The sequence below is a fragment of the Notothenia coriiceps genome, unplaced genomic scaffold (genome assembly GCF_000735185.1).
Source record: "Notothenia coriiceps isolate Sejong01 unplaced genomic scaffold, NC01 NC01_scaffold00000495, whole genome shotgun sequence".
Lineage (NCBI taxonomy): Eukaryota > Metazoa > Chordata > Actinopteri > Perciformes > Nototheniidae > Notothenia > Notothenia coriiceps.
In genome coordinates, this window is record NW_011333196.1 from 230,935 (window position 1) to 246,465 (window position 15,531).

Below are 15,531 nucleotides of genomic sequence, written 5' to 3' on the forward strand. Positions count from 1 at the left end.
GTTAGTTCTGTACCCGCAGGCGGCCGTCTCTAATCTCCGGGGCCACGACACAGGTCCGACCCCGAGGTTATTGTCGCCGTCGGCGACTGGTCTTCCGGCACGGCACAGTCCGACCCCAGGCCACCCGGCCGTGTCGGCGGCTCTCGCTTCGTGGCGCGACACAGTTCGACCCCGAGGTTTGAGCCGGAGTGTTATCCAAGGTGGGCGCCCTCCCACCAGGACCTTCAACCTGATGTACCTCCCTACTTCTGCCTTACGGAGAAGGGACTTTTTTCAAAAGGATGGACAGCTTGAGCCTACGCGTTCTTCTACTATAGAAGCAACAGCAGTCGAGTCCGACGTTTCGCCCCTCGCTACTAACCGATAGGGGCCCGCTATTCGTGTTGGGGTTGCGAATCAGCGGACATGAGGGGGTCCTGTCCCGACAAGCTAGCTTGGCGTGCTAGCCGTCGGCGGAGGCTCTTGATGGTGAAGCGGACACAATGCCCGCACGAGCCGGGGTTGTTGATAGCCTCCTGGGCGTGTTCCAGCCCGAGGCAGGACGAGCAGACCTGGTGTGAGTCTGTGCCTGATATCTTCAACCCGCAGCAGCAGAGCCGAGCCTCCGAGTCCCTGACTCCTCTGGTGTGAGGGAGAGAAGCGTCCATCTTGTTCGCCGTGGTGACGGCGTGGAGAGGACCCGCTCGTAACAGGTGCGTTGCTGAGAAAAAAAATTTCTTACAACCTGTCGTTAATCCGGAGAAAAAGCGACGGTGTAGATTTTTATTCTCAAAGAATATTAACTGGTTTGTTAATACCTTTTTATCTTCTTCTCCTCTGGTGTGAGAGAGAAAAAAGAAAAAAACGTCCTCGCTACCGTGGTGTCGGTAGTGAGGGAAGGCAAGCTCGCAACAGGTGTGTTACTAGCTTGAAAAATCAAAACCTTACCTTTATTTCCGAAGAAAGAAACGGCGAGGTAGATTAACAGTCTTCTTGCGAAGCAGAAAAATAGCCGGCGAGCTTCCGTCTACCGAAAGTTAGCTTTGGGTTCAGTCTGTGGACTGTTAAGCTAGCCCGGCTACCGATCTATCGAGATGTGCTCTGAAGCGAGAAGAGGTGTTTGAATGACGCTGCGACGTGGTGCAAGCTACTTATAGGGTGGGTGGATTCCCTGACGCTGACGTCAAGATCACCTGCCAATCAGGATTGGCGTAATGAGATTGATGCTTCTGTTTGCTCCGCGATGAGGCGCATCCCATAGTGAGACATCGAACGGAGTGTTATGAATGAGAACTCTCTATTTTAGCTTTTGTAGGCCATTTACATGCACACATACAAAAGCTGCATTACCTCCATTTTGCATGGAAGGAACTAGTAGCTTGACAGCCGAATGCGTAGCAACATTGAAGATGTCAATCTTCTTTCTATAGATCTCGACTCAAAGTCCAAACAAAGAATGAGTCTCAAGCATTAATCCACTCTCTCTTTTAACATTTCAAATAAATGTCCCGCATGTTTCATCTCTCATCAAAATAATTACCATAGTGCATTAAAAAACACCACGCAGTAGACGCTAGATTTATCTGGCACTGAGGCTTAGTTTGATGGCTGCCTGTCACCGGGAGGATTTAATTGATGATGGTCTAGCTGAGTGACTATACTTTTAATTCACTTGAGTTCACTTGAGTTCTGTACTAATGAACACCCTTCCACCCACACTCCTTTCAACACATCACTGTTTATTACGTCTTTCTGTCCCTTCCTAATAGTTTGTGGGAGCTGTTCTAATTCCATCAGCAGCCACTCACTCTGATGATTAGTGCCAGTCCGCTGGTGGCCTGGAGGTCGCACGGTTGTTTGTTGACGTGGCTCTGAAGTAGTGCTCAGCTGCGGCGTCTGAATAAACACGCTGAAGATGTGAAAAGCTGCTCTGCGGTTGGCCGTGTGTGATTGTACACATTGACAGCAGGTTACTGTTGATTATTAAAATGACATACTCAGATGTGAAAAGCTAGTGACATCCTGAAACAGTACCAGAAACACAATATTTGTTGAGCAAAACATACATAAAAGGCCGTCTAATAATAAACAGACACAGATTTGTTTCTCTATGAAATGGCTGATGTTATCATTTGTGTCAAATATACACCCAACGGTACAGGAAATAGAATTTCAACAAGGGTGAAAAATACTCCAGATTTGTGCTGGGTTTTCAGTTTATGCAGTCCATGTTCCCTTACTGGCCTTGGATCCTTTTTTGTTAACTCTCCAGGGTCATCTTTTGTTTATGTTATTGCAGTATAAAAAAGTAGCTTTCAGAATTCTTATTAAAGTTCATTCATTTTCAACTAAAGCAAGATATGTGTTCATACAAAGCCCTTTCCACTATTCTGTCAAATATGTACAGTATGCTACAATATTTAGCAAAGATGAATAAAGAATGCAGATAGAATACATAAGTGTTTATTTTATGTGAACGTACATATATTAGTTGCCTAAATGTAATCCTTAGACAAACAGAAGAACAAGCATAACTGTTACAAAGCGCCTAGAGGAAAAGCTTTTAAATACTAACCAATATGGTAATTAGTAAAAGAACCTAAAGGGTGTGGACATCTTTAAATATTTCCTCAGATATTGGGAGAACTGACTTTTATGTTTTTTTTTGGGCATGTTATGCTTTCTTATGTCAACACAATACATTTAATATGATTTCGCAAGGATAGAGTCTATTGATTATGTGTCACAAAATCTACTATGTGTATGGAAAAACTAAGTTTTTTTAAGCCTGGCTTGGTTACATTTTTAGACGAACAACTGTCATGATTTATATGATTTGTTTTAGCCAGGCTGCCAGATGTAGATTTTTGGCACATCTACATACATCATTTACGCTTTGCAAGTATCCTAAATAGCTCATGTGTTTTGCTTCACTTGGAATGAATAATGTCCCCTTCAAATATCAGTCAGACTGACGCTAATAAAATGCATGACGAACCACCAAAATGTAGCTTGTACAGCACAAACGTGCCCAGGGGAACGAAATTAGCTAAATTTTCTAAGCCACTGGTTGAGATACAATGCTACAGCCCATTAGAAAGAATTGAGGATGTGTGTGGACTCTGAGGGAAACGGAGCATTTTGAGCCGGGCTCACTGTCAGAGTATCCCAACAGCACTTTCATCTACCCCCCCGCTCGCACCCGCAGCATCGCATGACAACTTTGGCTGCAGCAATACTGGCAGGATCCTGCAGCCCCTGAAGGAGTCATGCGATTATGCATCCCTGTAGCCATGTTGTTCTGAATTACACAAAGAAGACTAGAGGCCGCCTTGGACATACTGTTTCTTTTATGTAAGAGAACACCAGAAAAAACAGACTATTGACATTGTCTACACAAAAGGAGACAGCTTAGGACAAAATACGTTAGTGGCCGTTATTTAGAGAGGAGAACAAGACTGAAATAAAGTTATTTGTGGGTGAAGCTGTGAGCAAGACATCCGGATACCTTCTGAAACTAGGAAGTGAAAGTCAAGATATATATTTATATAGAGACATTGGGATTCAAGGCGAGACACAACAGGAAAAACAAAACATGCACTGCTCAAGAGTTTGCTTTCATAGCATGTCTTCTGTTGGACTATAATGAAAAGAAAACCTGTTTTTGTTGATTTAACAAAAACATGTATTTGCTTCTGTAGATTTATCTTACATTCTCTTAATTGAGCATCAGATACTGTAACTCCTCATTTGTATAATCAAGCATAACATTTTCGAAAACTTGTTCTAGAAAAATGAACAGTTTTAATGCAAATAATCATCTTTTTATCAAGTAGATTTTTTAAAAAGAAATAGATTTGTTGTTGGTATTCTGAGCAAGGATTCTCATATTCAGTAGGACCTACATAATACGGGCTTATTATTTTTCTTTTACCTTATTTATCTTTATTCTATCGCCATTTTGTTGCTGTCTTATCTTTAAAGAGTACCTCACAATCAGGCAATTTCAAATCCCACAGAATAAAAAAGCAGTGCTTGACATTCAACATATATTGGAAATGGGTTGTTTAGCTCCTATGGTTGGTCATATAGCAGCCAGGAGACTTATTGAAGTATCACGTGCACTCCACTGTGCATACACTAATCCCTCACACCGCCCCCACACTCCAACATGGAACTGTTTCAATTAATACAGCAAAAACAGATCTAAACAAGGCTCCAGGAACAAGTCAATATGTCTGCAATACACCATTCAATACTTATGTGAAAGCTCATGTGGAGTGAAACTGAAAAACATACTCTTGGAATGTACATTCAGCCTCTGTGTGTGTGATGGTATTTGTTTGCTGCTGTTACTGGCATACCTCTCGTTCAACAATAGAAAGAAAAACCTAATAATAAGTGCAGCTCCTACATATACAACCAATGCAACAATTAGCTGGGAAAATGAATTCATAATGGCCGTGGAAATACAAATGAGCTTTATTGTATTTAAAGGAGGAGCAGAAAACCCCCAGAAAATCACTCTGACACAGTCATTGTGTTCATAAAGTCGGCCTCTATTCAGTCAAGGGAATCAGCCGAGCGGCTATAACATTTGTCACTTGACACCATAAAGACAGTTTTGGGTCTGTGGTTTCTTTATGAGAGAGGGAGTCAGTCACTATCTTAAGATACGACTGTGCTGTGCAATGTAAATTTGACATATAGTGCGGTGTAAATTCTGATACAGTGAGACAGGGATACTGTTATAGTAAAGCTTTAGGACTGGAGAGTAATCAACTAGAATATCAAACACCACAGTGTTCCATTTGATCTGTAAAAGCCAATGCTGAATCGTTACACACACACATTTATTTTATTTCCAGCACAGATCTATTGATTTGCGAGAAATGAGAGGATACAGCACAATAGAAAAGACAATAGGAATGCAAGTTTCTAATGTGGAGAAGGCAGTAAGACAAAGAGAGCATGTGGTGCACAAAACGACACTGAGGTCTCAGATAATGCCTCGACGTTGTCCCCACAGGCTCTTATCTCCATTTTCTCCTTCTTCCCATTTCCCCATAAAGCCAAACACAGAAAGTGGTTGATGCACTCCAGGAAAAACATCATAGTCGAGCCATTAGGTCAAACAACCCTCATATTTTACAATTCAAAATGGACATGTACTGTATAAAGAAATAACAGGGCGGGTGAATTTTTTGGGGAATAAACAAATTGCAAATACACTGGAATTCCCTACTTCCTACAAGTGAGAAACGGAGAGACAGTGTGGGTGTTTATGCGAGCGTGCATATCTATGTGTGTGTGCGTCCGAGCGTGTGTGCATGTTGTTCATGGCAAGAAATCAGCTCAGTTTAGCACATAATGGAAATGTGAATAGCCCAGAGCGCTTCTCTCCCACACAGGGAGCGAGCTGGCTGGGAGCAGGCTCCATGTTTCCAAACCCAAACAGTGAGCGGGAGTCAGCTAGGTTAAAATCCTGCCCCCGTTTCTCTCTCCCGACCCCCGGAGCCATTCACAGCTCTTGCCCATACATTACCCAAACAGGTCATCCAAACAGGTCTCACTAGCAGTCTGAAAACATATTCACACACATAAGCGCAACGTGTTATCCACACGGCTGAGCGCACACACACTGGGTGGAAAGGTGACGTTGCTGATATTATGGGAGATGACATATTGTATGGATCTCTCGGCACAAAAGCCACCGAAATGTTATGCTTAATTTAACTTTTGATATGCCCCCAAAAGGTTACCAGCTTCAATACATACAGTACAGCAAAACAATTTCATTTATATCGTCATGCAACACGGAGATTTCCTTCCCCAGGTTAGTACCTATGTGCCCAGAGAGTTTTGATAGGAACTTACATGCTACTTCAAGAGATGCGTTCCGGCTTACGGCCTCTCCCAGATAGTTTCGGGCCACGCACACGTAGCTGCCGTCGTCGGGCTTGCTCCGTCGCCCGTGGATGATACGCAGGAAGAAGAGGGAGCCGCTGGGCAGCAGCATGCGGTGGGAGCGGGGGTTGTCGCGGTCCGTCTCAACGCGCTCGCCGTCTTTGTACCATTCCACCGTGGGGGTCGGGCGGCCCTCGGCCTTACAGTTGAGAGTGGCTGGTTCCCCTTTGGACACAATGAGGTCAGATGGGTGCTCCACAATGCGGGGAGGGAAGTCTTCCTGGCGACTACGAGATCCTAGAGAGGAGAAACGGGAGAGTAAAAAGTTCCATTAAAGCAATTGCCACAATAAATACTTAGGCATAAATAATGCATTTTAATTCCGCTTCAGCCTCAACAGCAGTATGTTTGGGAAAAGATAGGTTTCTTTTATTTAGGATGGCCAAACAGAGTGCACCTATCCCCAAAATAAAAACAGGGGGTTGTATATTACCAGGCCAATTACGAATAAATAACAGACAGACATTTTTAATCATACAGTATCTAAAGCTGCAACGATTAGATGACTCGTTCATTAGTTGATCAACAGAAGAATATTCGGGAATATGATAAAATGTTGATGGTAAAAGTAATTTTTCATGCACATATGTCAGAAAATGCGGTTTTTCCTCTCAAATGTACCAATTTTCTTTCTTTTATCCGTTTGTATCACATTAAATTGAACGTCCTGTGGTTTAGGACTGTAAAATAAGACAACATAATGACATCACCTTGGATTTTGAAATAGATACTTGATCATTTTTTCACAATATCTGACATTTGATTGACAAAAGTGAATTGAATTACTAGTTCCAGCCTTAGCTGTATATCTGGTAATAGGCACTAATAATAAAGGGTTTATATATCGTTCTTTGCTCTCACAAACAGTTCTCCAATGCTTTTTAGACAGGAAACATTATGCACACACATTTTGAGAGTGTGCCCGATGTGATTGGCTGGACTAAAATTAAGTATAATTTGATTTTGGTCGTTAGAAGGGAAGTTGATTAGTGGAGGGTTCTTACTGGCTGCAGCACGCGCCGTGTTACTACACTCAGGCGCCCATATTTACTTCCACAGACAGGAGCTGAGGAGTCATTACATCTCATTAGCTTTTTCATTAACACGTTCCATCAAACACTGACATCATCACATGTTGTCTCAGTGGGTGTGGATAAGCAACTGCTACATAGAATTCCCTTTTCTTTTTCCTCCTTAAACGCTACACTGTGATATTACCATGTGTGTTATTTAGATTCTAACCCAGCTGTTTGATAGTAAATCCTTGAGCATGATTCTGACTTTCCTGATTAGGATAAACATCATCATTGATGTGCATGGTTAACATAATATGTTTAATTTATTCAGCCGTGTGAACACTTTTGATGCACTCTTTTTAATTCTACCTTTGGTAAGGGTTAGGGTTATGGTTGGAGAAGAGGCACTGTGTTTGTTTACAGTCACAAAGCTCTCTTCTGTTTCATGGTTGATCAGCACATGGTGAAAGGTTGTCTGTTTTGCATTATGTGCATGCAATAGCAAATCTAGAGAAGTATTGTTGAGGCGTTTAAAGAGACCTTTTGGTCTGTCATACGGCAAATAAATAAATAAAATAAAAATAAATGAAAATGATGTTACATGGTCTCTTGTCTATTTGCCTTTGATGGTGACAAATCATAGACATTGCAGAGGCCACCGTGATGGATGGCTTCTACCACAGCAACAGAAATAAAGCAATAAATGAGAGTAAAATGGATGTGACTGTCTATATTGTTAAGAGGTTTGTTGACAGAAAGCATTCCATTAGCTGGCGCCAAAACACGAAACAGTAAGGATACATTATGTTTTTGAACGTGCTTTTAAAAAAAAACTATTTCTTGAGTAAGTAACGTTTATGTGGATCCACAAACAAACCCAGGCCGCGAAAAATACTTATAAATCTCCTAATTGGTTGTCCCATTACGCAGTCACCACTGTGGCTAATGCACAGTTAGACTTGTGTGTCTGACAACAGAATTGGAATTAGGTGATATAAGTTGTGGCTCTAACTCAGTGGTTGGTGTCAGATAACAGTAAGAAGGTCCTGTCAGTCTGTCTGCCCTGTGATAGACAGGCCGGCCATCCACGGGGTTTGCTCAATGCATTCTCCAGCACCCCGTGACCCTGAATATGAACCAGTATGGGTTGGAAATGAATATATGGATATTTGTTTTTTTGATGTGGCTCCTTTGGTTGGCTTTATAGGAGTGAATATTTTCGCATTGACAGCTGCTTAACATGAATGTAGTAAAGTCTTGAAAAAAAAACTTCATTATGTAAAGTCGCCAAAATCTGGTTTATCCTTTAGGTACGGATAGAGAATATTGGATTGTTTACGATATTTTCCAACTCATTTTGGTCCATTGCTGATGCAGAGATGGATTTACGAGCACATTTCCCCTCCTCTTTAAACCCTTATATTGTGTTCGGGTTTCCCGTGACCCGTTTCAAGTTAAAATTATATAATAACTACGCTCTAGTTTTTTGTATCGGAACAAGGCTTCATGATATCCTCCACAACAGCTATATAAACACTACAAAACTGATTTTGACAATTTTAGCCAAGTCTGAAGGTCTCTAAAAAAAAAGTGTATAATTCGGTGTTCGGGCAGAATTATTGTGGGTGACTCGGGTTCAAATTTGGCCCAATAAAGATTCATCTTTGACTTTAGACACCCCTCCCCCACCCCCTTCATCCACTGTAACAATACTTTTTGCAACATGCACCTGGTCTCCCATCCCTCTGACCCCATCCCCCCACGGGAACTCCACCTTTCTCAAAGAATATGTACACTAACACTTGAACCTGAACACACATATGCACGTGGGCAATATGTGGTGTAATGTGTTTTGGGGCCATAAAATAAAATGACAACAGGATTCTACGGTTATGAATACATAATAAGTTAGTTATGATTTAATTAAAACAATATTGGATGATAGTCATTCTTTTTGTGTGTTTTGGGTCAAAATTTACCCGCGAACACCATGAACAGTAACAGCTTTCGAACACAACACAAGGTTAATAATGGAATAATGCATACTTTTATTGTGATGCGGACATAACATACAATGTCGTTACATATCGTATCATTTTGGCCTGTGATATCTAAGGACGATGAGGATGTTTAATTTTAATAAATGTTCTGCCGATACAGACGTGTCGATGTCATCGTGCATACTCAGTTTTATCCTAAGACTGCCTCAAGATGGATTCACGTGATAAGTGATTTGCTCACTGCTCAGGTAGGACTGAAAACTTTGCTAGTTAGTTTTGTTTCAGCTGTTACCTCCCCTGTTAGCTTGTGCCGCTTTATAAAGTCGCAATCTGATTAGCTGCTTGTAAAAAAAGTGCAACAGAAGATGTCACACCGCTCTCTATCAAATGACGAAAGCAGCAACGTCAGCGCAGAGCCGTCTTACTGCTGGTCATGTTAACGCGGCTTTAAGCTGTTAAGCATCAAGCTTTGTGTACTGCAGGGCTTCCTCTTTCCACCAGTAGGGCTGTTTACGGGGATCTGTCCTTGGTGCTGAAGCTGAAACTCAAGGGTTGCGTTCCAATAGTCCATTTAGCTTAGGAACCTTCCTAACCGAGTGAAATGACCTGGAAGTCCCTCAGTGGCAGCCATGATAAGTGCCCTTCGAATTCTCTAGAATGATAGGAAAGGAGGTTTCAAACTTCCGTTATAACCTCCTTTAGCTTAGGAACCATTGGACCTCCCTTACCGAAAGGAGAGGAGAAAATGCTGCCCCACAATGCCTTGCAGCCGCAGCATTTGACGTCACACAACAGTCGGCCATTCACGGACACAAACGATTATGACGGAGAAATTATATCATGAAAGTTACGGTGCTTATTAAGCATTTTAAAACGTATGTGGTAAGTTGCCAAAGTGCTTTGTTTTGAACGTTCATCAGTATTATAATNGCTTATGGGTAGACAGAGTTGAAAATATGTGTTTTGAGGCGGGACTGAAAGACTGTGAGGGATTCAGAGTCACAAAGATCTTGGGGGAGGGAATTCCAGAGCCTAGGAGCTGCCACTGAGAAGGCTCTGTCCCCAAAGCTGCAGAGTGTGGATGTGGGAATGGATAGGAGTCCGGCTGCGGTGGATCTGAGGGACCGTGGGGGTTGATAAGGAGTGAGAAGGTTTGTGAGATAAGGGGGGGCGGCCAGATGGTGGAGTGCTTTGTAGGTGAGGACCAGAACTTTGTAGTTGATGCAATGGGAGACAGGAAGCCAGTAGAGGTCTTTGAGGACTGGGGTGATGTGGTGCCATGATTTGGTCGTAAGGAGACGTGCAGCTGAATTTTGAAACCGTTGAATCACATTTCAACCACATTGAAAGGACCCCTCAGCAAGTCAAATTATAAATGTTTATGCCTTTTTTTCTTTATATCCTACGCCAGTAGGTTTATTTATCACCAAGATGAAAAATAAACTCATTTTAGGAAGAGTCATGGACTGAGAGATGAAAGGGTTTTCAATTTACCAGAGTTTTTCGAAAACAACTTAGCAACTTCAGCATTTGAACTCAAGGCTAGGTTCACAGTAAAAACATTGGTTCTTACTATCTTTCTGAGGAATTGGCAGCTGAACCTTTGCACACTGTTTTGCTAGACGACTTTCAATGTGGACACCTCAGGCAGACTGGGATATCTGGTTTATTCATAACAAGAATCCTCAGTCACAGGTTATGACAGGTGCAGAGCAGCAGCTTGACCCAATCTGACCCTCAGCAGAGTTCCACCAACGACTCTTTGAACACAGGCACTGTTATACTAATGGGTGGCTCTGACTGCTGCCATCATTAGATTTTACAGAGAATACAGCCAAGTCATAGCTACGCATCTTTGATTTAATAACCTTTCAGCAGGCCCCGTCCCTATGTCTTTTGAAGGAATTTTAACAATAGCAATAAACTTGATGATGCATTTAATAAAATAGCATATCCAGGAGGGTTGAATAATTGATATGAGGGCAAATAAAAAAAAATCTAATGGATGATGAGCCAGATGATTTAATTTAATTATACATTTTGCTTCAGTAGATTTTATTGAGTCAGCACATGGGGTTTTTTTTCAAGGAAAAATGCTGATTAACAAATTGCCTTTGTTATAACTTCCTTTAAAAAAATTATCTGATGGTGGAAGAGATGTAATGGTGAATCGGTATATTATTTATAGTAAAATAAAAAATTCAATATGCATATTACTTGAAGCAGAGATGCTGATTAAGCGGAATTATTAGCGAGACATATGAGAAGCAAATGGAGACAATTTTGATTCAATTTTAATTAAAGTCAAGATGCCGATTGCCAAAGGATTACCAAAGATTGGAATTCCACCTAAAACCATTTACCTGGATATAATAGTGAGGCCATTTTATTAGGTCTACCTGTCAATCTAATTTAATACAATACAATAGCCTTTCAATAAGTCTTTACAAATATGGTTAAGTTTTATGCCTACGTTGTCGTAAAATGAGTATTTTAAGTATGTGTTTATCATTGAGGTCATATTTAAAGGTGGTGTTGAACTCATTGCCAACAAAATTAAATAGAATGTACGCTTATATGACAATGTCAACAAAAATAGAAAAATATAGGCATCAAACAACCCTAATTGACCCTAACATATAACAATGTGTCTTAAAATAAGACATAAATCTGAAAGTTTCATTAAGAAAATAAAAAAACGACATCAAGCTTTAATACATTAAATCCAGTTAGCATGCTTCTTCACACTAGGCATATGTTTCTTCCAACCAACTGTAAGAAAGTGCACCAGAGCTGTTAAAGGTGTTTGCATGGTCCAATTAACACCAGATGCTAGCCCTTAGCTAACTTACCAAACCTCGTAATGCACAGACCTCCAAGGAGTGAGCATGGTCCAGTTAGCACCAGATGCTAGCCCCTTGTTTCATCGTCTTCAGCCAAAAGAAAATGCATTCATTAGTTCCGGTTTCCTGCTCTGGCCACCTCTGAATTTGCATTGCCGCATACCACCTTAAATGGAGGAAAATACGTCTCCTTGCACTTGTATGGTCTTATAAGTGTCTTACAGTAAGAGCAAACAACAAATGTTGAGCTAAAAGGGTTGTTTGGTGTTTTAATCGGCATATCAGAGGTAAATATGCAATTATAATCAACCACTGCACTGGACAGCAACTGCAGCAAAGTCCATTACCAGATGGATTTACTGTACTACCTGATTGTAGAGATGGTAATCAATCGTACATTATCATAATACATTCATTTGTCTTCCTGTGTGACCTCATTGTAAGCAGACTAGTGTTCTAGGACCGTTCAACTCTAACCTTCCTATAGTTTTCCTCATTCTCACAGACATAGCTGCAAAAAAATCAAGAGGAAGTCAGCAATCGGGAAGCAAAATTGTCATACGTCATGTTTGTATTCATCACAGTGAACTGGCTGTATTACATCAGGATTAAAGATATCGTGAAAACAACACACTGACAAAAACAAGGCAAATGTAGTTTCTTTGTCAAATCAGCCCAAATGTTTTTAGCACTGGCTGCTATTATTCTGATTAATTGCAAAGGCTTTTAATCTTTCCGTGTGTCCTAGTGCCCTGTGTTGGAAAAAGTACAACTCTGCACAGATAAAAGCTCTGCTGCTTTTTTTTCTGCCGCCTAATCGCAAGAGCTCAGGGGGAGTCCTCCTCTACTGCTCTGTCGAAAACAGAAATAGAGAAAAAAGCTAGTAGTGCTTATTACTGACCACCCGGAGCTACGGAATCTGATTAAACGGACACAACTTGCTGTGACATTAACAACACACATCAAGCTAAAAGGAACATTAGCAGGGCACTTAAACCTTCGGGTAACTTTTGTAGATTTGTGTTTTCCATTGCCTTAACATTTCAAATGTAAATATTTATGTAAAGCTCGCTGGCATACAAGGCAATGATAGTGGATATATAAGGTGGAATATGATTTTCTTTCCAGTGCAACTACCACCTAAGGCTATTTAAGAATTTAGGAATAAAGGCAAGGCAATGCAAGTTTATTTATAGCACCTTTCAACACAAGGCAATTCAAAGTGCTTTACAAAAATGAAAGATATTAAGAGCATTAAGAAACATATTATAAAATGATATCTAGAAACACTCATTTAAAAGCAGCGACAAAAAGAAAAGTCTTCAGCCTGGATTTAAAAGTAGTCAGAGTTGCAGCGGACCTGCAGGTTTCTGGTATTTGGAGCATAGTAACTGAACGCTGCTTTACCATGTTTAGTTCTGACTCTGGGGATAGAAAGCTGACCAGTCCCTGAAGACCTGAGAGATCATAATTTAGCAGTAGATCAGAAATGCATTTTGGGTTTAAACCATTCAAAGCTTTATAAACCAGCAGCAGTATTTTGAAATCTATTCTTTGACACATAGGAAGCCAGTGTAAAGACTTCAGAACAGGAGTGATGTGATCCACTTTCTTAGTGTTAGTGAGGACTCGAGCAGCAGCGTTCTGAATCAGCTGAAGATACGTCATACCAATAAAATTGATTTAGGAATGTATATAATAATAATATAATATAATAATGTTTAAACTTAGATAAGAACCAGTAAAACGTAAAACGTATTGATCTATACATACTCTACAAGTATAGAACTGCTCCACTGCTCTAATCAATGACCCTATCCAATTGGGGCTAGTGTCTCAACAGTGAGCTAACATACAATTACGATTCCATAATACTGAAAGGACTCTCTTTCAAGTACGAATCCGATGTTTATAACACATAATTTTCAATGTATGTAAACACAGGAGTTATAACTCACATCTTCGTATTAGTAAAAACTTACCTTACGGGTCTTTTATCGGTCACTTAGCAAATGTTGGTCGTAGAAAGTTCTTTAGTTTTTATGGAGTTCACTTCATTCAACCATAAATTCGGTTGACGGAATTTTTGTCTGACCCCCCTTGTGTCGACTCATTAGGGTTTACGTGTCGACTACACACTTATAGTCCGTAGATTCCCAGTTGTTAAGAGCAGAGAACTTTACCCACATTCTTACATCAACTCCTATTAATACCGAATGTTTACACGGTTTCCCTTTATGGAAAACAGAAAAATTTCATTGAAAAGATTTTAGTGAGAATCCCGTTCGCAACATGGGGAGTTCTCGATGACGCAGGTGTTTACCAGTGTGAACACAAATGTATTAGTTTTACTGGTACTACTTCCTCGCTTTACACTTATATGTCACAATAATAATTATATAAGTTGAATCCGTATTCCAATATTTAACTGGAACTAGAATACGTCACAGAAGTAGGGACAAATCTTTTAGTAGGCGACGGAGTAAGAACTGAGTAAACATGATACAAGAGAAGTCACTACCTTAAGGAAACTCGGTAAGTCGCGACGCATCCTTGATGCGTCATTTGTTGGTAATCGATTTACGCGTATTCAACTCTCAGTTTCGGTACGAAATAGGTCCGTTACTTTAGTCACAAAGAGAGGGTTCTCACGTAGGTACCCTTCCTTATAAACAAATAGAGGTGGGAGGTATAAACACCGAATTGATACCCAGCCACCGTCGGACAGGTATCACCCGTAATCCTTCATAAACACAAACCAGTCCGTAACCTAAAAACCAACCGTCCAGGCCTAACACCAGGTCGTAATTAGTATAAATTCGTGATCAATCGCGATCGCCACCCTTAATTTTTTTACATAGGTGTGGTAATTACCCAAGGGTCACCCCAAAAAGTAACCCTTCCGGTGAGGAGACCACAAAACCTTTCACCGTTCAACGGGTAGTTAGTACGTTTAAAGTGCAGAATGGTTAACTGTTGTAGGTTTCAATCACGAACGGTCGGGACACACAAGGGTCCGTCTAACAGGTTCAAAAAGGAGACTTCATTCTATCCAACCGGTGTAACGTGGTTTAGACAACCCAGGCCCAGGTTGTTCGGGAAGGGACACATGAATAGGGGACAAACGGAAAGAGACGAAACGTTTTGTCGAATTGCCTCTCGACACAAAATGAAAAAAGTTTGGTTCCGTCTGACCTCTTTGCATAGAAAGGGTCGACAACTCCACCAAACTCCACATTTACTCATTAAAAAGGAACGAGGGAATTTGGGTAATATGTCTATTATATATTTATTAGGTAATAGTAGTTTCCAACTACCTATACTATAAGACGCGTATTTACTGTAACCACTGAATTTATTTAATAATCATCCTTAAATTAATTTTCAAAAAAAAAAGGCTTATTTTTTGTATTCTTGTATTTCGTGTTAGAGGTTCTGATTTTTCCCTTCGGATACGCTTTCCTCGGAAATTGAATTTTGTAAAAGATTTTCGGCCGGTTACCTCTTAGGCGACCAACGGTTTTTTATTCAGTCTAACATACTCTTCAGATCCTCCTTTAATGGGACTTTGTTGTACAAAGGATTGTTCAAAGTATTATTTTGTTACGATCAAAATTCCGAAGACGTTTTTTCGTATTACAAGTAAAACAATTATTGGGAGGGAAAAAAAATCAATGTATTAGTTTGTGCCGATAAACCAACCCTGTGAATTCTAGACATTTTTGA

The 15,531-nt window shown here is 40.6% G+C and overlaps 1 protein-coding gene across 3 annotated transcripts in view; it reads right to left on the minus strand.

Moving 5' to 3' along the window:
- LOC104954804 (roundabout homolog 2-like) overlaps window positions 1-15,531 on the minus strand; it is a 111,847-nt gene that overhangs the window by 88,202 nt on the left and 8,114 nt on the right. For all 3 annotated transcript variants that reach the window (XM_010782000.1, XM_010782007.1, XM_010781993.1), the window contains exon 2: window positions 5,857-6,183. In XM_010782000.1, coding sequence (XP_010780302.1) covers window positions 5,857-6,183 — 327 coding nt within the window. The remainder of the gene's footprint in view (window positions 1-5,856; window positions 6,184-15,531) is intronic.